The 17,654-nt window shown below is 41.0% G+C and overlaps 2 protein-coding genes and 1 non-coding gene across 4 annotated transcripts; all 3 read left to right on the top strand.

The window, feature by feature from the left end:
- The first annotated feature begins 1,923 nt into the window (after window positions 1-1,923).
- LOC133900581 (chromophore lyase CRL, chloroplastic-like) lies at window positions 1,924-7,495 on the top strand. The gene is made up of 9 exons (XM_062341766.1): window positions 1,924-2,192; window positions 2,401-2,450; window positions 4,077-4,137; window positions 4,216-4,251; window positions 4,925-4,975; window positions 5,682-5,774; window positions 6,797-6,901; window positions 7,069-7,161; window positions 7,266-7,495. Exons 1-9 carry the CDS (start codon window positions 2,022-2,024, stop codon window positions 7,407-7,409), a joined length of 804 nt encoding a protein of 267 aa, XP_062197750.1. The 5' UTR covers window positions 1,924-2,021; the 3' UTR covers window positions 7,410-7,495.
- Window positions 7,496-9,478: 1,983 nt separating this feature from the next.
- LOC133900429 (obtusifoliol 14-alpha demethylase) lies at window positions 9,479-13,858 on the top strand. 2 transcript variants are annotated; one of them, XM_062341575.1, is made up of 3 exons: window positions 9,479-9,729; window positions 10,309-10,782; window positions 12,538-13,858. In XM_062341575.1, exons 2-3 carry the CDS (start codon window positions 10,315-10,317, stop codon window positions 13,537-13,539), a joined length of 1,470 nt encoding a protein of 489 aa, XP_062197559.1. In that variant the 5' UTR covers window positions 9,479-9,729; window positions 10,309-10,314; the 3' UTR covers window positions 13,540-13,858. The 2 variants fall into 2 exon arrangements, with proteins under 2 accessions (XP_062197559.1, XP_062197557.1); XM_062341573.1 differs by lacking the exon at window positions 9,479-9,729 and having other exon boundaries at window positions 9,736-10,782.
- A 671-nt stretch (window positions 13,859-14,529) lies between these two features.
- Window positions 14,530-14,601, top strand: TRNAP-AGG (transfer RNA proline (anticodon AGG)). Its single transcript has one exon. It is a non-coding gene; the product is annotated as a tRNA-Pro (tRNA).
- The last annotated feature ends 3,053 nt before the right edge of the window (window positions 14,602-17,654 follow it).

Genomic DNA, 17,654 nt, shown 5'->3' with positions numbered 1-17,654 from the left:
TGTTAGGTATCTTTTATGGGTCGATTGCTTAGCCATGCTTTTGGGATAATAGGAAGTGTCATAATCTTGACTAATGAACATATGCAACAATGATGGTTAACTTGTTAATGGTTTAGGAACATGAAATCTTAGGCCTTGAGCATAGGGATGCTGCTGATAGTGGTCATGGTTATGTGGTTGGTTTAGTGTTTGCTCAAGTAATCTAAGTAAAGACCGATTCGTGGAGCGACAATCCGAGAAGTTCCGTACAAATACGAGACTGATATGGGTAGGCTTAGATGATTAATTGGGGTTCTTCTAGTGTTGTGTGGGCCAGATGGGAGGCGTGAATGAGGGAAGTTAATTCTCAAAAACCACAGGGCACAAGAGGAGGCTTCTAGGTGGCAGCACCTAGCGGTGAAACCTGAAGTGTTGGTGACACATACTGGGAGAATTATTTGTAAATGCTTCGCAGTGATCTCCTGGCAACACACCACTGGCGTGTGTATAGTGCTTGGCTAGCATTGCAACATAGAGACTTTAGTCATCTGCTTGCATGTGATGAAATCACGACTGGTAGGAAAGTTGTACAATCTCTGCAGAGTATAAAACTGTTATAACAGCCGTGCCCTTGGTTATGTGAGACTTGGATCCTCACATGATTAGTTAGTTGTGAGTTGTGGTTATGGGTTATGGTTATAGGTTATGATTATGGTTATGGTCATGGTCATGATCTTATTGGTATAGGAGGTACTGGATGGTGATGGTTATCTTTGGATGGATGGTTGTTGGGTGGTTTGGGTTACATTCACTTAATAACTGTTTAATGTTTTTGAGTCTAAATATCTTTTCTTTACTCCCATTTACACAAATATTCCATGTGTTAGCCTATTATTGTTGAAAGTCTACATATTATTATTTTTTTACACTTGCTGAGTACTCTATGTGCTCACCCTTATTATTTCTCTCAATATACATGCTGCTCAGTGGAGGACTTTCAAGATTTTTAAGACGACGACCCGGTGTTCTAGGAGTGTGTTCCCCGTCGATGCCTGTGGAGTGTTTGATCGCCGATGCTTTTGTCCCGCTGTTGTTGATTAGATGCTGTCGTTTAGTTATTAAAGTTGTTTAGGTGAAGTTTTTTTTAAGCGTTGAATATTTGTAAGTTAAAGTATTACTTTTATTATTTCACCTATAATGTCTTTATATGTGTTAAACTTTCTGTACACATAAATTATATTTGATTTTATCTGTTAAAATTGGATGTGACAATCTCTACTTTCCTAACGCCACGAATCGACCAAAGTTGCAATAGTATGTGTATTGTGTCCACGATAGCACAAGTTTTGTGTTAGAGTGGCATATAATAGTCGAGAGCTGTGTTGTTTCAGCCGAAATTGCAACTTGGTAAGCCGTTCTTTAACATACACGCCCTATGGCCTACCATGTAGCATATACTTGTTTATATTTACAGTGTATCATGTAATTGTAATTTTAAGCCCTTGCATGTTTGTATTTCAGACAAGGTGATGATATGGTGTTGCTACACTAGGTAATACGACCACCTGCACACCTGCACAATTTATTGATTTTTTCTATTGAATATCTGGTTCCCGAATTCGCCTTTTAAAGCCGCCAAAATTCAACTTCTAATTTATAAAATCACATTCGAACTAGAAAGGTGGGGGTAGGGACGCAGATTGCCAGTTAGAACTTCAGGTTCGAACTGTAACAGAATTTCAATGAAAACCCAGCTAGTTTTTTTAGTGATGCACTGACAACGCTCCGAAAACCGAACAGAAAAGCCACCGGAATTTGAGAATTTCTTTTTTTTTTGAGGTCGAATTTGAGAATTTCTCCAGCAACGGATGAACCCAGCGCCGCAGTCCACAGAAAAAACAGCTCCAGTTTCCCATATTACCCCTGACCCCTCCAAAAAATGTGAATTTTCCTCTCTGGCTCCTCGTCCGCCTCCCAGGCTCCCACCCGGCCACCCCAACCTCGTCTTGGTCGGCCCTCGCGCGTCCGCCGTGGAAACCCCGATGGGCTCCGGCGACGAGGACACCAGTGGAGGCGTCGGCGGTGCGGTGCGGGGCGCGGTGCTGAAGGCGCTAGTGGTCGTCGGCGGCGTCTTGCTGCTCCGCCGGCTGCGCCGCTCCACCACCCGCTGGGACCACGCACGCGCCGTCGCCGACGCGCTCTCCGGCGAGAAGGTGATTCCCTTCCCCCTCCCTCGTGAAGTCCCGGCGCATTTCGGTGCGGCCTCACTGGGAATTCGTCTGAAAAGTTCCGTCTTTTTTTTTTGCGAGGAGAGAAATCCCCAATTTTGAACGAAGGGAAAGAAATGTTTGTGTCTTGATACATTTCTTGGTGTATAGTTGGGACTTGACTGGTTCGCTTGTTTATTGGTTTGATGTGCAGTTCTCGAGGGAGCAGGCGCGGAAAGATCCCGACAACTACTTTAACTTGAGGTAAGAATTATGTTCTTCAAAAGCACTGCATCCTTTTTTCGCACACTAGTGTTTCCACTGTCCATTTGATTGGGGTTATTGTCTTTGATATCTGCGAATTATAAGATCTAGTCTTGTTTTTGTTGGGTGGTATACGCAGAAGCACAACAAATGATTGTTTCCCATAGATTAGTCGTGTTGATCTTTGCAATTCAATTTTTTGATATGCATCAATTTCGCCGTCGATGGTTACTTTAGGTTTGTGATATTTAGCTTTGGTGGTGATGAATTCCTGGTTTCTACAAATGCTGGCTAGCGCTAAAATGATTGGGAAATGCAATACTTGGTTGACATAGTTTGACTGAACACTTTATTTCCACAACCGGTTATCCCTGAATTTCATTACTCTAAAGCAACGAAATTACAACGAGTTCCAAACTTCGAAATACAGGAAAACAAACTAATGCTAATGCTCAAACTTCCGGGATTAACATCGCAGCACCTAGGGCTGGACCGGAACAAAACTCTCCAAAATAACCAACATATGTGACCATCAGGCCGCACGCATATGCGCCCATCGAAGTTCAGAAAGTTATGTACCAACGGCGAGTCAACCCCTGCGCCATCATCGGGTATTTTGATTGGACACTGTAAAGTACTTTGATTGGATATTTTCTTTGTTGGGTTTTGAATAGAAATGTTCAGTGTGATCATCGGGTAGTATGCATAGTGATGTAAGAGTTGATTGAGGGCAGCCAACTTTTCCAAAGGATTTGGATTCTTGCTGTATGTCAACCAAAATTTTCAATTAAAGCACCATACCAAATCTTCTAACAAATATGCTGTGGGAGCTGAATAATGGAACTTGATGTACCGTTGATGGTTGCTGAACTTTGTGTCTTGTACTCTTGTTGGATGCTGCCTTCATGACTATTAGGATACGCTCATGAAAATGCTACCTCTTGTACTATCACTTTGAGGAAATTGTTTATTAAACTATATGTATGTAAAGGTTCTGTATTTATTAAAATATTAAAATTTATAAATTTGATTAAATTTTCAGATACTTTGCCAAAAAAGAGATGGCCAGATAAAGCAAAGTTTTTTTGGTCGAGTTCTCGTATTGGCGACTGAATGGTTACACTGACCTGCTATAGTTTTCTTTTAACTCTTTCCTTGTAACTTTTGCTCTTTCTGATCTACTTACTGTTGTCATTATCGATGATGTTATAATTTGTGGGGGAACTAGTTGATGTTTTAACCATGTAATTCTTACAGTACTTGGTCATTTGCTCTTCGGGCGAGGCTTGAGAGCATCCCTTTGTTTACTGTCTTTTGCTTGACACTTTGATAAAGAGTACAAGGGTATCTGGGTACTTGTCCTTTTGACGGTACAAGTCTATCTTGATACTTCATTATGAATAATGAAAGTAAAACTTCTCTGAACCTGCTTGGATGTAAGTAACTTGGTAGAAGTGACGTCGTACAGATTCTCTGCATTTATGATGCAAAAACTTTATTTACACACTCAGAATCACGTGCGTTTCCCTTTTTTTGGCATGAGATTAGTATCCTTTAGGCACGTACTAGTTTGTTTGCAGTCATATAAATATCCTGTGTTACAATTTGTTCTTCTTTTTGTTTCAGAATGCTCACATGTCCTGCAACTGAGATGGTGGATGGTTCCAGAGTGCTTTACTATGAGCAAGTATGATCATTATCTCTATACATTTTTCTTTATTATTCTGTCCTTTCAGATATTTGAATTCCATACTTTCCTTTGCAGGCATTTTGGAGAACTCCAGAAAAGCCTTTTAGACAAGTAGGTAGCTTCTAAACTGTAATCATCACTCTTACATGTCTCCCCTTTTGCCCTTTTCAATTCTTATGTAGGATGTATCCTATCTTTCAAATTATTGAATTGTTTCTGCACAAACTTAAATTCATCTTATGCAGATAAATATAGTTTAAACAAGATTATATTATATTATCTGACAGTACACGCACATCAAAATGCTCTGTGACCAAGCGATATATTTTCCCTGTTGCACTATTTTGATGAACATTTGATACACCCCTATAGCAATCTCCTGTTTCTTTTAAATCCTTTGTTTCTAGTTAACCTAATCAGATTAACAAACTCTTAGCCATGTTGCATGCTATGTTCTTGATATATGTATTGCCTGTCTGATAGCTGTGGATGATGCCGTTAGTTTGGAGTATTCAGAAAAACGGTTCCATTACTCTGCAAGAAGGGTACTTCTAAAAAATTTGGCGTAACAAGATGCAACTAAAAATCTGAAAACCGAACAAGTTTGTTTCCAACAAGGCTGTTTCACGGAATAGTAGAACTTCATATGCCAGTCGTTAGGATAGTATTAAGATGATTTGACAATGAAATTTGGATTTCAGCTCTACTGTTTGTCCATTCTGTATTTACAATATCTTATGTGCTCTACATTTGTACAAATAATTATAAGTTAAGGTCCCTGCAGAGATTCTACATGGTAAAGCCCTGTCCAAAGGAGATGAAATGTGATGTTGAGGTGAGCTTGAATTTGAAATGCTTGTTTCAAACTAAGTTGCTGTACAGAATATCTCACCAAATATATGACATACTTCCTCTGAGCTCCTGCAATGTTGTGAAATTGTTGTACTAAACAAATCAATGCATCCAGCCATCCATACTAATATGTCTCAGAGTTTAATAGCAGTATTCAGTTCGTCATCCTCTACTTTTGACTTTGTCCAAGATGAGATCATCTGAGCAAATAAGATCTCCTATTCAACTATAAAAAGATGCATCTCGTTCATGAATACCCACGCATGACATTACTTAAGGTCATTCCCACGTATTATTTCCCATGTTTAAAACATAAGTAGTTAGGTAAACTTGATTGCCCAAAAGGCTTGGTGTGATGCAACATGTCCATAGTGGGGGGGCATAAAATGGTCTGGTTAGAGTCACACAGATCTGCTACAGTCTAATTTACATTTTGACTGTTCTAAGTAACCATAAACTTCTTTCTTTTGGCCATTTAATAGCCTTTATGTGAATCTAGATTAACATTTAGCACCATGAATTTTAATACCTGGCATTAACAAAGGCACTAAAATAGTGGTTGAAGTGATGCACTTTCAATCCATCCATATTCCTACTCTTAGAAAAGCTGATTGAAGGATATTATGTTGTTAATTAATTCTGCAGGAAGAGCTGACTAGATAACATTTTAAATTATTTCCAATGGACAGTTGAGTTCATATGCAATTAGGGATGCTGAAGAGTACAAGAATTTATGTGACCGTCCAAAGGATCAGAGGCCACATCCAGAAGAAGTAATTGCGGTATGCCATGTCCAAAATCTTACTTTTCAGAATGCATGCTTGAGAAGTTGTTCCCCCTCACTTACTCATAACCGTGGGCCGATGGTGGCTTAAACTGTTGGTGGCTGGCTTCAATAGTATACAACAATTAGATAAATTTAAGATACTTAAGGATTATTCTAAGTTGTTCTGTGCATATTAATGTAGGTATAGTGAGTTAGGGACCATGTGAAGCTGCCAATGAATAAATCCACTGAAAATATCTATGAACTTAATTGGGATATCTATGGCAGGGATTCCATCCTGTCACCAAACCAAAGATGATAAAGAGTTCAATGGGCTTCGATTATGAGTGATATAATCTGCAGACTCGCCATATGTTTTATTTTACAATTCATTCACATCTGTTGATTTTTTGAGCGTGGAATGGAATGCTGTTATTAATGCTTCTGCTGACCTAAATTTGGGCCATTATGTGCTTCACTTAGTGTACTACTAGGACCTGGACCTAGTTCCTGCATGGACAAAAGCGCTGGCTCCCTTATTTAATGTGGCGTAACCTGAGGATCTTTTACTCATTTGTAAACACATTACATAGTAGGTTGTGCATGTATCTCTGTAGTTACATCTACACTGTGCTACTCCACATAGAATCATGCATTGACAGGTACCTAGATTTTGTAACTAAGAGTTATGCTGGTTTCTTATTTCTATCGTTGATGGTCACCAAACCTTCGCTTTAAATATCTGTTCACTAAAGAAATAGCTGTTGTGAAACACCTTCCCAATATATGTGGACTATTTTTAATGAACGATTGAACAATTTTAAGATGTCTTATCATTCTAAAGCTGCAATTCCTACCTATAATGGTGGTTGGAGAAAGAAAATAGGCAAAAGCTCACCTATCCACCACAACATAACTGTCCTAACTCTCAAGGTTACATTTATAACTGTCCAAGGTTACGCCAACATAAAGTGGATTATACTATTACTTCCCAGTATATGTACTGTCCTAACATTCAGGGTTACAATTGGTGTTCAGGATATTGCAGAGCATCTGACCACCATACATTTATCACAATGTGGACGTGGAAAACGCTGCTTATACGAAGGATCTACCCCGCCTGAAGGTTTCCCCAACAATTGGGTGAGCTACTTGTGTTCGCCTCTCAATCAGCATATTCAGTCCTCTTTCTGACCGCGTATAATTTGAAGTTACTTTTTAGAAAAAAATCAATTTCATCAGACCCCACCTGGGTAATCCTCTTTTGCAATGTCTGGCTTGTCCCCATCTGAAGATTAGTATTTAAACAGAGTGGTGCATCATATTGTACATCGGATTTGTCCATTCACAAGAATGGTGAAGTGCACATCTGGGACAAGGGTTTTGATGACGAAGGAAACCAGGTAATTTTCTACATTCGTCACGCTAATGTTCTAGATTTCTAGCCGACTTGGAATGCTTGTGTAAAAGAAAGTATCTTTTTGACAATGTGCCCACTTATTCTCAGGTTTGGGGAACCAAGGTGGGCCCTTATGAGTTCAAGCCCGCTCCCAAATCCAAATATGATGACATGTTTTCACCATTAAATTTCTCTGCCCCTTTGTCACTAGAAAAGAAGCTGGATAAAGCATATGTAATCGATGACCAGTAGACTCCGTATCCTAAATTTTGTTCATAGGAATGCAATAAATGAATAGCATGTATGTATTGAGTTCTAATGCATTCTTTTTTGACCAACCTTTGCGCCTTGCCCATGATCAGTATGGTGAGGGACTTCCTTGTGGGAACCAATTTAAGTCAGTACATAAGATGACCAGACTCCTTAGTTTCCACGCGCTTTGTGCCTTTTTAGACGCAGGTAATATGGTTTATGATGTAGTGGACTTCTTTGGAACCCTGGAGTGAAACTTTACAGAACTTCACCTTGAAGTCCACATGATGCTCCGGAACCCAGTAACTGCCTATGGCAGTTTTCAAATGATTCTTTCTTGGGAGCTTTAGCATGTACTCCACAGGACTCTGTCACATGTTCTTGGCATCAAAGCTATTTTGTTTCTTCAGCTCCTTTCTGCCTGCAAAGTTTTTGTGATCATACATATGTTCCTGGTTCAACAACTTGAATCAAACCAAACCATGAACACACCATCTGGTTTAAGGCCCATACTGTTGGCACCTGTGGTATTGTGCTTTACAACTCTTCATCTGTGCTGTATTTTACAAGCTAATTACCTGTTAATCTGGATTGGAGTGTCTAGTGGAGAATGGATCTGTTGGAACTTTGTGTGCCATGGTCATGGTGAAGGTATTGCTTATTGGCTAGATGCTGGTTTTTCTTGGGTTGAGCAGAGCATGAGTCATGAGAGGAGCAAAGATCAGGTCATGTGCCTGCAACTTGGAAGTGGTTTTTCTTTTTCTTCTTTTTGCGGGTAATTTATTTCTATTTTTTTTTAATTTGGTGGGCACAGATGGCTCCAAAGGCATAATGGCAGAGTGGCAGATCAAACAAGTGCCACTTGTGTTGGGAGTGGTCCAGTTTTATTGAAAAAAAATCCTTCTGATTTGGATGATGGAGATGTTCATGTGGTCTTCAAAAGGAACATGTGAGGCGGGCCCGTAGATGCTGTGACAACCTCTCCATTCTTCTACATCCAATTTAAATTTTAGTAACGATCCATGTTAGTAATATTCAGCATAAACATATGATTTACGAACGCATCAATATTAAAGAAAAATGTAAATTTTAGAGAAAATCAACACGATATAATAGGGAAATTCCTATACATCGTCTATCCGATTCTTAACCCCATACCAGCTAGCCTTGAGATTGGTGCAAAATCAAATCAAACTGCTGCTCTCCTTCTCCTCTACGCATCCTCCTGACCTTAAAACCCTAACGTGCCGTCGATGTGCCTTGCCCATTGATGTTGTCATGTTTTGTCTCACTCCTGCCATCGCTCTTCTCCCAACGAGTTAGAATTTATGTGGATTATGGGTTTGAATGGGACGAACTTAAAAAGATGATAGGGAGATGAGTCTTGATCGGTGGTGGCTGGTGATACGACGGAGCAGAAGGACGATGGATGGGTGAGGTTGACGGTAGAGATAATTCATGAACAAACTGTTAAAGATAGATTAGCGTGACAGGTAACAACCGTGGATCGGAGAGGGAGAAGGTGCAGCGGAGGAATCGTCGAGGCGAGAAAGAAGCCGTCGTAGTCATGGTCACGAGGAAAAAGGCGATGGTGCCCGACTGACGTGTGGTTTCCGCTCGGTCAGCCGCTGTCCAGACTCCAGACGGGAAATGCAACACCGTCCCCGTTTTGTGTTGGCCTCGCTTGCTACCAACTTCCACTTATCAGAGGGGAGCATGGTTAGCACAAAAGCACACATGTCGTCACCTATCCCGACGCTCTCCCGCCACAGATGCTGATCTAGCTCAGCTGTGCGCCATCACAGTGGGCAACGGAGCGGCGGAGATGTTGACAGAGGAGGAGGTGAAGGCGGATTGAGCTCCGATGAAGTGCGACCGGAGCTTCACTGGCTCAGGACGGGAAATGACCACATATGATATGCCCCCACCATGAATTCGCTCCATATTTGGAACCTCGTAGCAGCTGACCACAACCGCTCGAGAAGCCTCGGCCACAGAGGATCCCTGGCACAGCCCTCCCCCGCCACATGTGCTGGTCCACGTGTGCGTGAGCATGTGACAGGAGGAGAGAGACGGGCACAAGAGACGGCCAGGTGGGCCCCAGGAGCTCTCCAGCTGCGCCTGCGTGCTCCCTGGTGCCGCGGTTCCGCCCCCTGTAAACCCCCATCCCCCGGGCTCCAGCTGCTCTCCACCATTGTTAACCTCGGAATCTTTCCTTCTGCCCCGCTGCTCCCATCCTTGGGTAGTGGCACCATATAAACCCCTCAATTCCCACGCAGCACACCACCCCCTACTGTCCCGGCGAAGAGGAAAAGCAAAGGTGGGATCTTTTCTCCGTCCCACGATCCAAGATTGGATCTCCAGCGAGGTTGCTTTGCGGCATTTTCCAATGTTTCCTGGGTTTTACGAGAGCGGCGATCTGGGGGAATCCGGGTTCCTGCTGGTTTTAGCAGTGGTCGAAGATTGCGCCGCCCTTTTGGCTTTCGATCTTGATGTTCCTGGGGGGTTTAGACTGTTTAAGTGCCGCGACTGCCGGATTGCTTGATCGATCCGGAAATCCTCCTCGATTTGATTATTGCGTTATGTGACTAGCAGCATTTCAAAAGATTAGACGGTCCCACAAAAGATTACTGTTTTTTACACTGCTCTGATCTAGAACTCTGTGCCCTTGTTCCTGCGTGGCGGATTGCCCGTGTGGAAGGAATCTTTCTGCCTGTCTGATGCCTTTTTTTGTGTAGACAGTAGTGGCATTGCACTGTTCATGACACAGCATTTTTAATTGCCTTCGATACGAACGAAGTTTGCGTCTTCCGTCTTATTCTCCATCCATTCAAGCTGCCATCTTGCTTGTACTGTGATGATCTACTGACCCATGGAGATGCCAATTGTCATGCACCAGGAGGAAATGATGGATCTCGCAGACAACCGGCAGAGGCTCATCGCCGGCGCGGCGCTGCTGGTGGCCACCATCGCCTTCATCAAGCTCCTACTGCGGTCTGGCTCCCGCGGCAAGCGGCTGCCGCCGACCATCCCCGCGGCGCCCGTGGTGGGCGGGCTGGTCCGGTTCATGCGCGGCCCCATTCCGATGATCCGGAAGGAATACGCGCGCCTCGGCAGCGTGTTCACTGTCCCCATCCTCAGCCGCAAGATCACCTTCTTGATTGGGCCCGAGGTGTCGGCGCACTTCTTCAAGGGCAATGAGGCCGAGATGAGCCAGCAGGAGGTGTACAAGTTCAATGTGCCCACGTTCGGCCCCGGGGTCGTGTTCGATGTTGACTACTCCGTGAGGCAGGAGCAGTTCCGGTTCTTCACCGAGGCGCTCCGTGCTAACAAGCTCCGCAGCTATGTTGACCAGATGGTTGCTGAGGCTGAGGTGAGAATTTACTTCCTCTGTCTTGGTTTGTTTTTAATTTCTGAATGCTGTTGTGATTAATGTGGTGATTCAGTTCTTGTGAGGTGAGATGTTTGTTCTTGATAGATTTGGATTTATAGATCTGTAACTGCGGACACTTTTTAGGGGAAATTCAATACTTGGGGGCAGGTTTCGCAATACAATAGTTGCACATTAGTACCATAAGCCCAGCGTTTAGATGTTCACTTTGTGACCAATTTCATGTAACGCGGTGTTTTGATGCTTCTGGAGCAGTTTACTATGTCACCATTATCTTGTGGTAGCAATAATTTCTTTTGTTCTATGAATAACGTTTAATGTCTGAGATATACATGTTCCTTCGCTAACAACATCAAGATTGCATTATGTATTTGGTCCACATTCGTTGAGTCCAACATACTGTTGTGTATTGGACTTACAGGGTTATTAATGTGTAGGATGAATCTAGTCCCTTCTGAGAGTTACAGCACGACTTTTTTCCTCTTGAGGGAAGAGAGTTACAGTATGACTAGTGTGTGAAACTTTTGGAGCTGATGTTTCCAGACCTAACGTGTTAGACTTTTGAGATGTCTTGCATTCTGTGCTGTTTTCTAATGGGACACTTCTTGTTCCTTTGCTTTAATGCTTTTTTATGCCCCTTTGTTAGTTCTTTAGAATAAGTCGCTTATATCTTTGCTAGTTTTGTCTATTATTTTATTAAAGCTGTCTTTTTGGTGTTCTGATGATCTGATTTTATACTGTCACTATCTTGATCTCAGTGAGTTATATGTATTTATTAATTCTCATGGGAATCTGATACATGGACATGGATTTTTAGTTTTGTAAAGAGGAGCTGGTGATCGTATCTCCCTTGATAAAAAACCCTGAAGCATAAACACTGTTGATTACATTTGATTTTTTTTCCCTTTGCTATGTACTTTTCCTCCTTTTGCTCTGTTTGATCAGTAACCATAAAAATAGAAATTGCCAAGTCTGTGAAATTATCGAGAGCTGTAGTTATATTTCCTCATCGGTTTAGAAGATAATTACAAAATACTGTGTCTAGTTGATTGTGAAGGACTGAAGGTCCATGATAAAAGTTTGGCTTCATGACAAACAATTTTCTTGCAATCTTGTCATGCACACTTGTATTTAAGAATGAACTTTAGGTTCTTAAGCGTCATTCAGAACTGCAATGAAAGACTCCATATAAACTTGTTGCTGAGCAAAAAAAAGAAAAAGAAAAAAAAAGATTTATGTGGTTGCAACACTATTAATAACAAGATCAAGTGCTATACTCCTTTGTTAATCCGTTATGCCTGTAGACGCATACTGTAGAGCATGTGCATGGATCACATCTACCTTGCAAAATCAAGTTCACCATACTGACTCCCTTTTACCTTGAACATCTAGTCACCCTTATTCATAACTAGGTTTGCTACATCTCTTCATTTGCACTAGTGTACAACCAGCATAAGTTTTTTCAGTTGTTTTCATGCTTGCTTTTAGCATTAGTAATCAACCCAAAGTTTTCATGATTATACAGAGCATTTCTCTTTATCAGCTGCTGTTCATTTTGGCTTAATGTTCAATGCTCTTATCCATGTTAGTAACAATATGTTAGCATTTAATTAGCATGCCAAGATACATCCTATTTGCTGTCTGAGACATTTTAGCTCTCTGACTTTGCTGTTTCGATATATTTTTGCTTATAAACTTGACGATTAATCTCATCTCCAAATCCAACCTTACCTGCAGGAGTACTTCTCGAAATGGGGAGAAAGTGGCACTGTGGATTTGAAGTATGAGCTAGAGCACCTCATCATACTTACAGCTAGCCGATGCTTGCTGGGAAGGGAGGTGCGAGAAAAGCTCTTTGACGATGTTTCCGCACTCTTCCATGACCTTGACAATGGGATGCAGCCAGTCAGTGTCATCTTCCCATACCTCCCAATCCCTGCACATCGGCGCCGTAATCAGGCACGTGCACGTTTGGCAGAAATCTTCTCCACCATCATCAAATCCCGCAAGGCCTCTGGACAATCCGAGGAAGACATGCTGCAATGCTTCATTGATTCCAAGTACAAGAATGGACGCCCCACCACAGAGGGTGAGGTAACTGGGCTGCTTATTGCGGCACTCTTTGCTGGACAGCACACTAGCTCTATCACCTCGACCTGGACTGGAGCCTACCTCCTTCGGTTCAAGCAGTACTTTGCGGAGGCTGTGGAGGAGCAGAAGCAGGTCATGAAGCGGCATGGAGACAATATTGACCATGACATCTTGGCAGAGATGGATGTCCTCTACCGGTGCATCAAGGAGGCTCTCCGGCTTCATCCGCCGCTAATCATGTTACTTCGCCAATCGCACAATGACTTCACCGTGACAACGAAAGAAGGCAAAGAGTATGACATTCCCAAGGGCCACATTGTTGCAACATCCCCATCCTTTGCCAACAGGCTGCCCCACATCTTCAAGAACCCCGACTCGTACGACCCTGACCGCTTTGGACCTGGAAGGGAGGAGGACAAGGCTGCAGGTGCCTTCTCGTACATCTCCTTCGGCGGTGGCAGACATGGGTGCCTTGGTGAGCCCTTTGCCTACCTCCAGATTAAGGCGATCTGGACGCACCTGCTGAGGAACTTTGAGTTCGAGCTGGTCTCGCCGTTCCCAGAGAACAACTGGAACGCGATGGTCGTCGGCATCAAGGGCGAAGTGATGGTGAACTACAAGCGGCGGAAGCTCGTTGTTGACAACTAAGATCATGGCCGTCTCTTAGGAATGTGCTTCTTGTCAGTTGCATTTTTTTCACCTGTTTGTCAGCATTTGTTCGGTGTAAGTTCGGCTGTGTGCACGCCAGCTTTGTAGGGGTGTTTCCATTGTTTAGGATTCTGTAATTTGCTTCCCTGTGGTTCAGTCATGATCTACATCCTGCGCCTGTGAGCCGCCTGAGAACAGAGTTCCCCTGTGTTAACTTGTAGCATCTGAAGATGGCTTTCAACATAGAACTGAACAAATAGCCATGTGTAAGGAATAAACTCAAATGCTCAGCGTGAATCTATGATACTGTTGTTCAGGCACTCTGTCTCTGCTGCTTGTGCTCGCTGCTGACTTGAGCTGCACAGGAGTTTCAGTCATGCAGAAATGCAGGGTGTGCAGGTGTGATGTGCTGGGTTCACAGCTCCCTAAAGTTTAACCATTTCTATGCTTTCTTCCATTTTTTATTTGTTTTGGAACTTTTGCGCCATGGTTTATATCTGGAATTGACCATAGCATGTTGCAGCTGACGATCCCCAGTGAAGGCGAGGGGCACGCCGGCGGCTACGCCGCCTCCACGCATCAGCCATCTGAGGTCCCCCATGAGACGTCAAAAGCATCTATGTGAGGGCTTGCAGGTTTCCAGGAGCCATGGTGGTGAACTGGTGATCCATGGACGCCGGAAACCGTTGATTCTTTGTTCTTTCTAGGGAACTTGAGAAACCATTGATTATAAGAGTCCTCTCCTCTAAATCTGAACATCTCCTGTGAAACCATTGCTGCCATACGAAGATTGGTCCGGACTTCCAATGGTCCCTGACCACTGAACCATCGATGCAATTGTCCCCTGAAACCGAACATTTCTCTGTTCCATCAACTCGCGACGTCGCCCAGTTGCTACTCGCTTGTGAGCAGGGACTGACACCCATGAAGGTCTCATACTGTGTCTAGTCACAATACAACATATGTGCACAACAAACCTCGACATCACGAGGGCATTTGGTCTAGTGGTATGATTCTCGCTTAGGGTGCGAGAGGTCCCGAGTTCAATTCTCGGAATGCCCCTTCTTGTCCGTATTTTTATTTTTTTTGGTCTCCCTTCTCTTTGTCTGAATTCACTCGTCATTGGAAACTGAAGGTACAAATGCCAATGGCATGCCATAGTTGAAGTCCATAAAAGACACAGGTTTTCCCTTGCCTTAACAAGATGAAAAAGGCACGTTCTACCTTTGGAAACATATGATGTTTTAAAATCAACAACTACAGCCATAGCCTTTGTCCTAAGCAAATTAAGTAGACTAGAGATAAACTCACAAGGTTTAACTAAGAAGATGATGTAAAAAAATAATGATAATAAAGATAGTAGTAATAGTAAAAAAATAAAAATAATAATGATACCAGAAGACTGATATATAAGTTATAGATGTGACACAAGGATCACTAATTTCCATATGCTTTTATCCATGGAAAATAAAACCTGGTGTTCTGAAATTTGGAAACATACGATGTTTTAAATTCAACAACTGCAATAATAGCCTTTGTCGTAAGCAAATTAAGGTAGTAATAAAAAAAATGATAATAAAGATAGTAATAAAAAAATAAAATAAAAGTAATAACAATAAAGAACACTTTACATAAATTATGATAGTAACACATGGATAACTAATTTTTATACGCTTTTATTCGTGGAAAATAAAACCTGGTGTTCTGAAATTTGAATGGTCGAATTTACTTAACCTTGACCGCTGGTCTGTACAGAACTGTTTCAATCAAATTTATTACGGGAAGCTAGCACCTTCAAAATACGACACTTTTAATATCTGTAACCAAAACCTTGCTGCCAAATATAAAATCCATCAATCCAAATTTGCGTCCCGTCGAAAGAGTTGTGCATTCTTCGACAAGGGACACGGGAGCAGACATGACCAACTGGGCCGGCCCGGTCTGGCTAGGCACAGTCTGTCAAGTTCGACTAACTAAATGGGTCATGTAGTATCGGCTCACGTGTCAGAGGGATGTACACGGTATGACCCGTGAGCGACCGTGTCATGCTGGGTCGGTCCCGGTACGATTGCGGCACGATCTGTCTGTGAAAAATTCATCTGAAAATAAGAATATTTCAAAAATAATAGCTAAATTTTTTAAAAAATAAAAAAATACAAAATAGATAAAAATGAGCTTTATTGATTGGTTATCTTAGTAAAAATATTTCTACTAAAAGGAAAAAAAATACAACTATGCTTCGAAAATTACAAGTTTCATTAGGAACTCCAGATTTTTTTCTTGCAACATATAATATTCTTTCTCAAATGCTCCGTTTCACCTGTAGACCTTAAATTTACTACTATATATATTACACTTAATAAATCTTACTTGTTCCCCATCTATTTCTCTATAGATCTTTTTAAAATATTGTCATTTTAATGATCATACATGTGAGTCCTTAACGTCTTGAACCATGAATGAGAATATAGAATTGATTTGTTGAAGTGACTAGCAAATAGTAAAAGAGAGATACCAAGATAGAGAATTATAGATGTATGGTTATGAGTGTTTTTAGTACTGCCATGGTGGCCGTGGGATCACTGGGATGGTGGCCATTTATAAGTCAGTAGTAGGTGGCAGGTTGTTTTTTAAAAAATCAAGAAAAATAAAAAAATCAAAAATAATAGGGACACATAATAAATTTTAAAAATGAGCTTTATTTATAGGTTGCTTTATTAAAAATCTTTCTAAAAAAAGTATAATCTAGCTCAGAAAATCAGAAATTACACGTTCTCATCAATATCTAGATACACATTTTTGAATGAAGCTTCAAGTTCACGGTTCTATGCAGTGTGTGGTATTCACGCTTCAGCTTGTACTAGTCTTTTACTATTGTGAGTATTTTCAACATCTCACTTGTGAGATTTATTCTTCTCTCTTCGATTATCCTTCCAGTAAAAATGAATGCATCATCCGAAGAAACTATAGATACGCGAACTATTAACAAATCTCGTACTAACAGTGAAAGCACTGGATATGTCAACTTGTACTCATGCCACTATTCTAGTATTCATGCTACTATTGTAGTATGTTAAAAAAATTTCTTGTTCATGGTTGATAATGTCGCTGTCGAACTTAGTATGAACATTAGTATAATCCTAGTCAAGAGCATCACCTACAATTTGGAGAACTCTACAGAAATCTATGATTTTAGCTCTAGTATCTAAAATAAAGGCAAAGACATATAATAAAGGAATTTCTTTCTAATATTTTAAAAATTTATAGGAACTACATAATCTCTTAGGAGACCATTTTCATAGTTGTTTAAATGAGTAGTAATTTCAATAATATTATAAATTTATTAAATAAGATGTTGGATAATAAACTCTTGATAAACTACAGTTGAATCATAAAAAAAATCCTAGAAACTCTGGTATCCTTTCGACAACATACTAATGCGCTTCCGTGAGTAAAGTTTGACCCTATGTTGATGATAGTGTGTATAAATAAACACACCAAATATGCTCTTATATGATATAATATTTTTTAGCATCAAGAAAGTAGAGTTACATCTTAACGGCATGTCTATAGAAAACTTACATAGATGCACACCCATTGCAACACAATACTATTTATATACTACAGTTCGTTGGTTAGAGGAGTTCACAAAAGTTATTGCAGTACGAAAATCCTCTAAGTATTACACCAACCTCTTTAAACTGAATTTTACTATAAGATTGATAATATGACAAGAAAAACGTTGATATAACAAGAAAGATTTAGCATATGTACTAAACAACAGAGTAAGAATATCTATTGCTCTAGAATTTGCACCGGCATTATCTAAAGTGACAGAAAATATTTTATTTGTGAGCCTAAAGTCTTCAACTACTTGAGATATTTTTCAACAATATTTTCACCGGTATGTGCATTGTCAATCATCCGAAAAACTATTATTTTCTTTTCTAGTTGTTAATTTTTATTAACAAAATGAGAAACCACACTAAGATAATCCTCTCTAGCCCTATTTGCTCATATATCTGAGGTCAAAACAACTGAAAATGTACATATTTTTAATATTTCTTTAAGCTTGCTATGACACGCATTATAGTGTTTTACCATATCCCTAGTAG

Source organism: Phragmites australis, chromosome 19, assembly GCF_958298935.1.
Source record: "Phragmites australis chromosome 19, lpPhrAust1.1, whole genome shotgun sequence".
In the NCBI taxonomy this organism is placed as follows: domain Eukaryota; kingdom Viridiplantae; phylum Streptophyta; class Magnoliopsida; order Poales; family Poaceae; genus Phragmites; species Phragmites australis.
The sequence above is the reverse complement of the archived record's forward strand: the minus strand, read 5'-3'. Positions and strand labels throughout refer to the sequence as shown.

What these genes read in the sequence shown, in the direction of transcription:
- LOC133900581 (XM_062341766.1), top strand. Translation starts at nt 2,022, where the DNA reads ATGGGCTCCGGCGACGAGGACACCAGTGGAGGCGTCGGCGGTGCGGTG. An exon ending in GAGTGCTTTACTATGAGCAA is followed by an intron (nt 4,138 to 4,215) that starts GTATGATCATTA and finishes TTTCCTTTGCAG; the next exon opens with GCATTTTGGAGAACTCCAGA. An exon ending in AGATGAAATGTGATGTTGAG is followed by an intron (nt 4,976 to 5,681) that starts GTGAGCTTGAAT and finishes TCCAATGGACAG; the next exon opens with TTGAGTTCATATGCAATTAG.
- LOC133900429 (XM_062341573.1), top strand. Translation starts at nt 10,282, where the DNA reads ATGGAGATGCCAATTGTCATGCACCAGGAGGAAATGATGGATCTCGCA. An exon ending in AGATGGTTGCTGAGGCTGAG is followed by an intron (nt 10,783 to 12,537) that starts GTGAGAATTTAC and finishes CCTTACCTGCAG; the next exon opens with GAGTACTTCTCGAAATGGGG.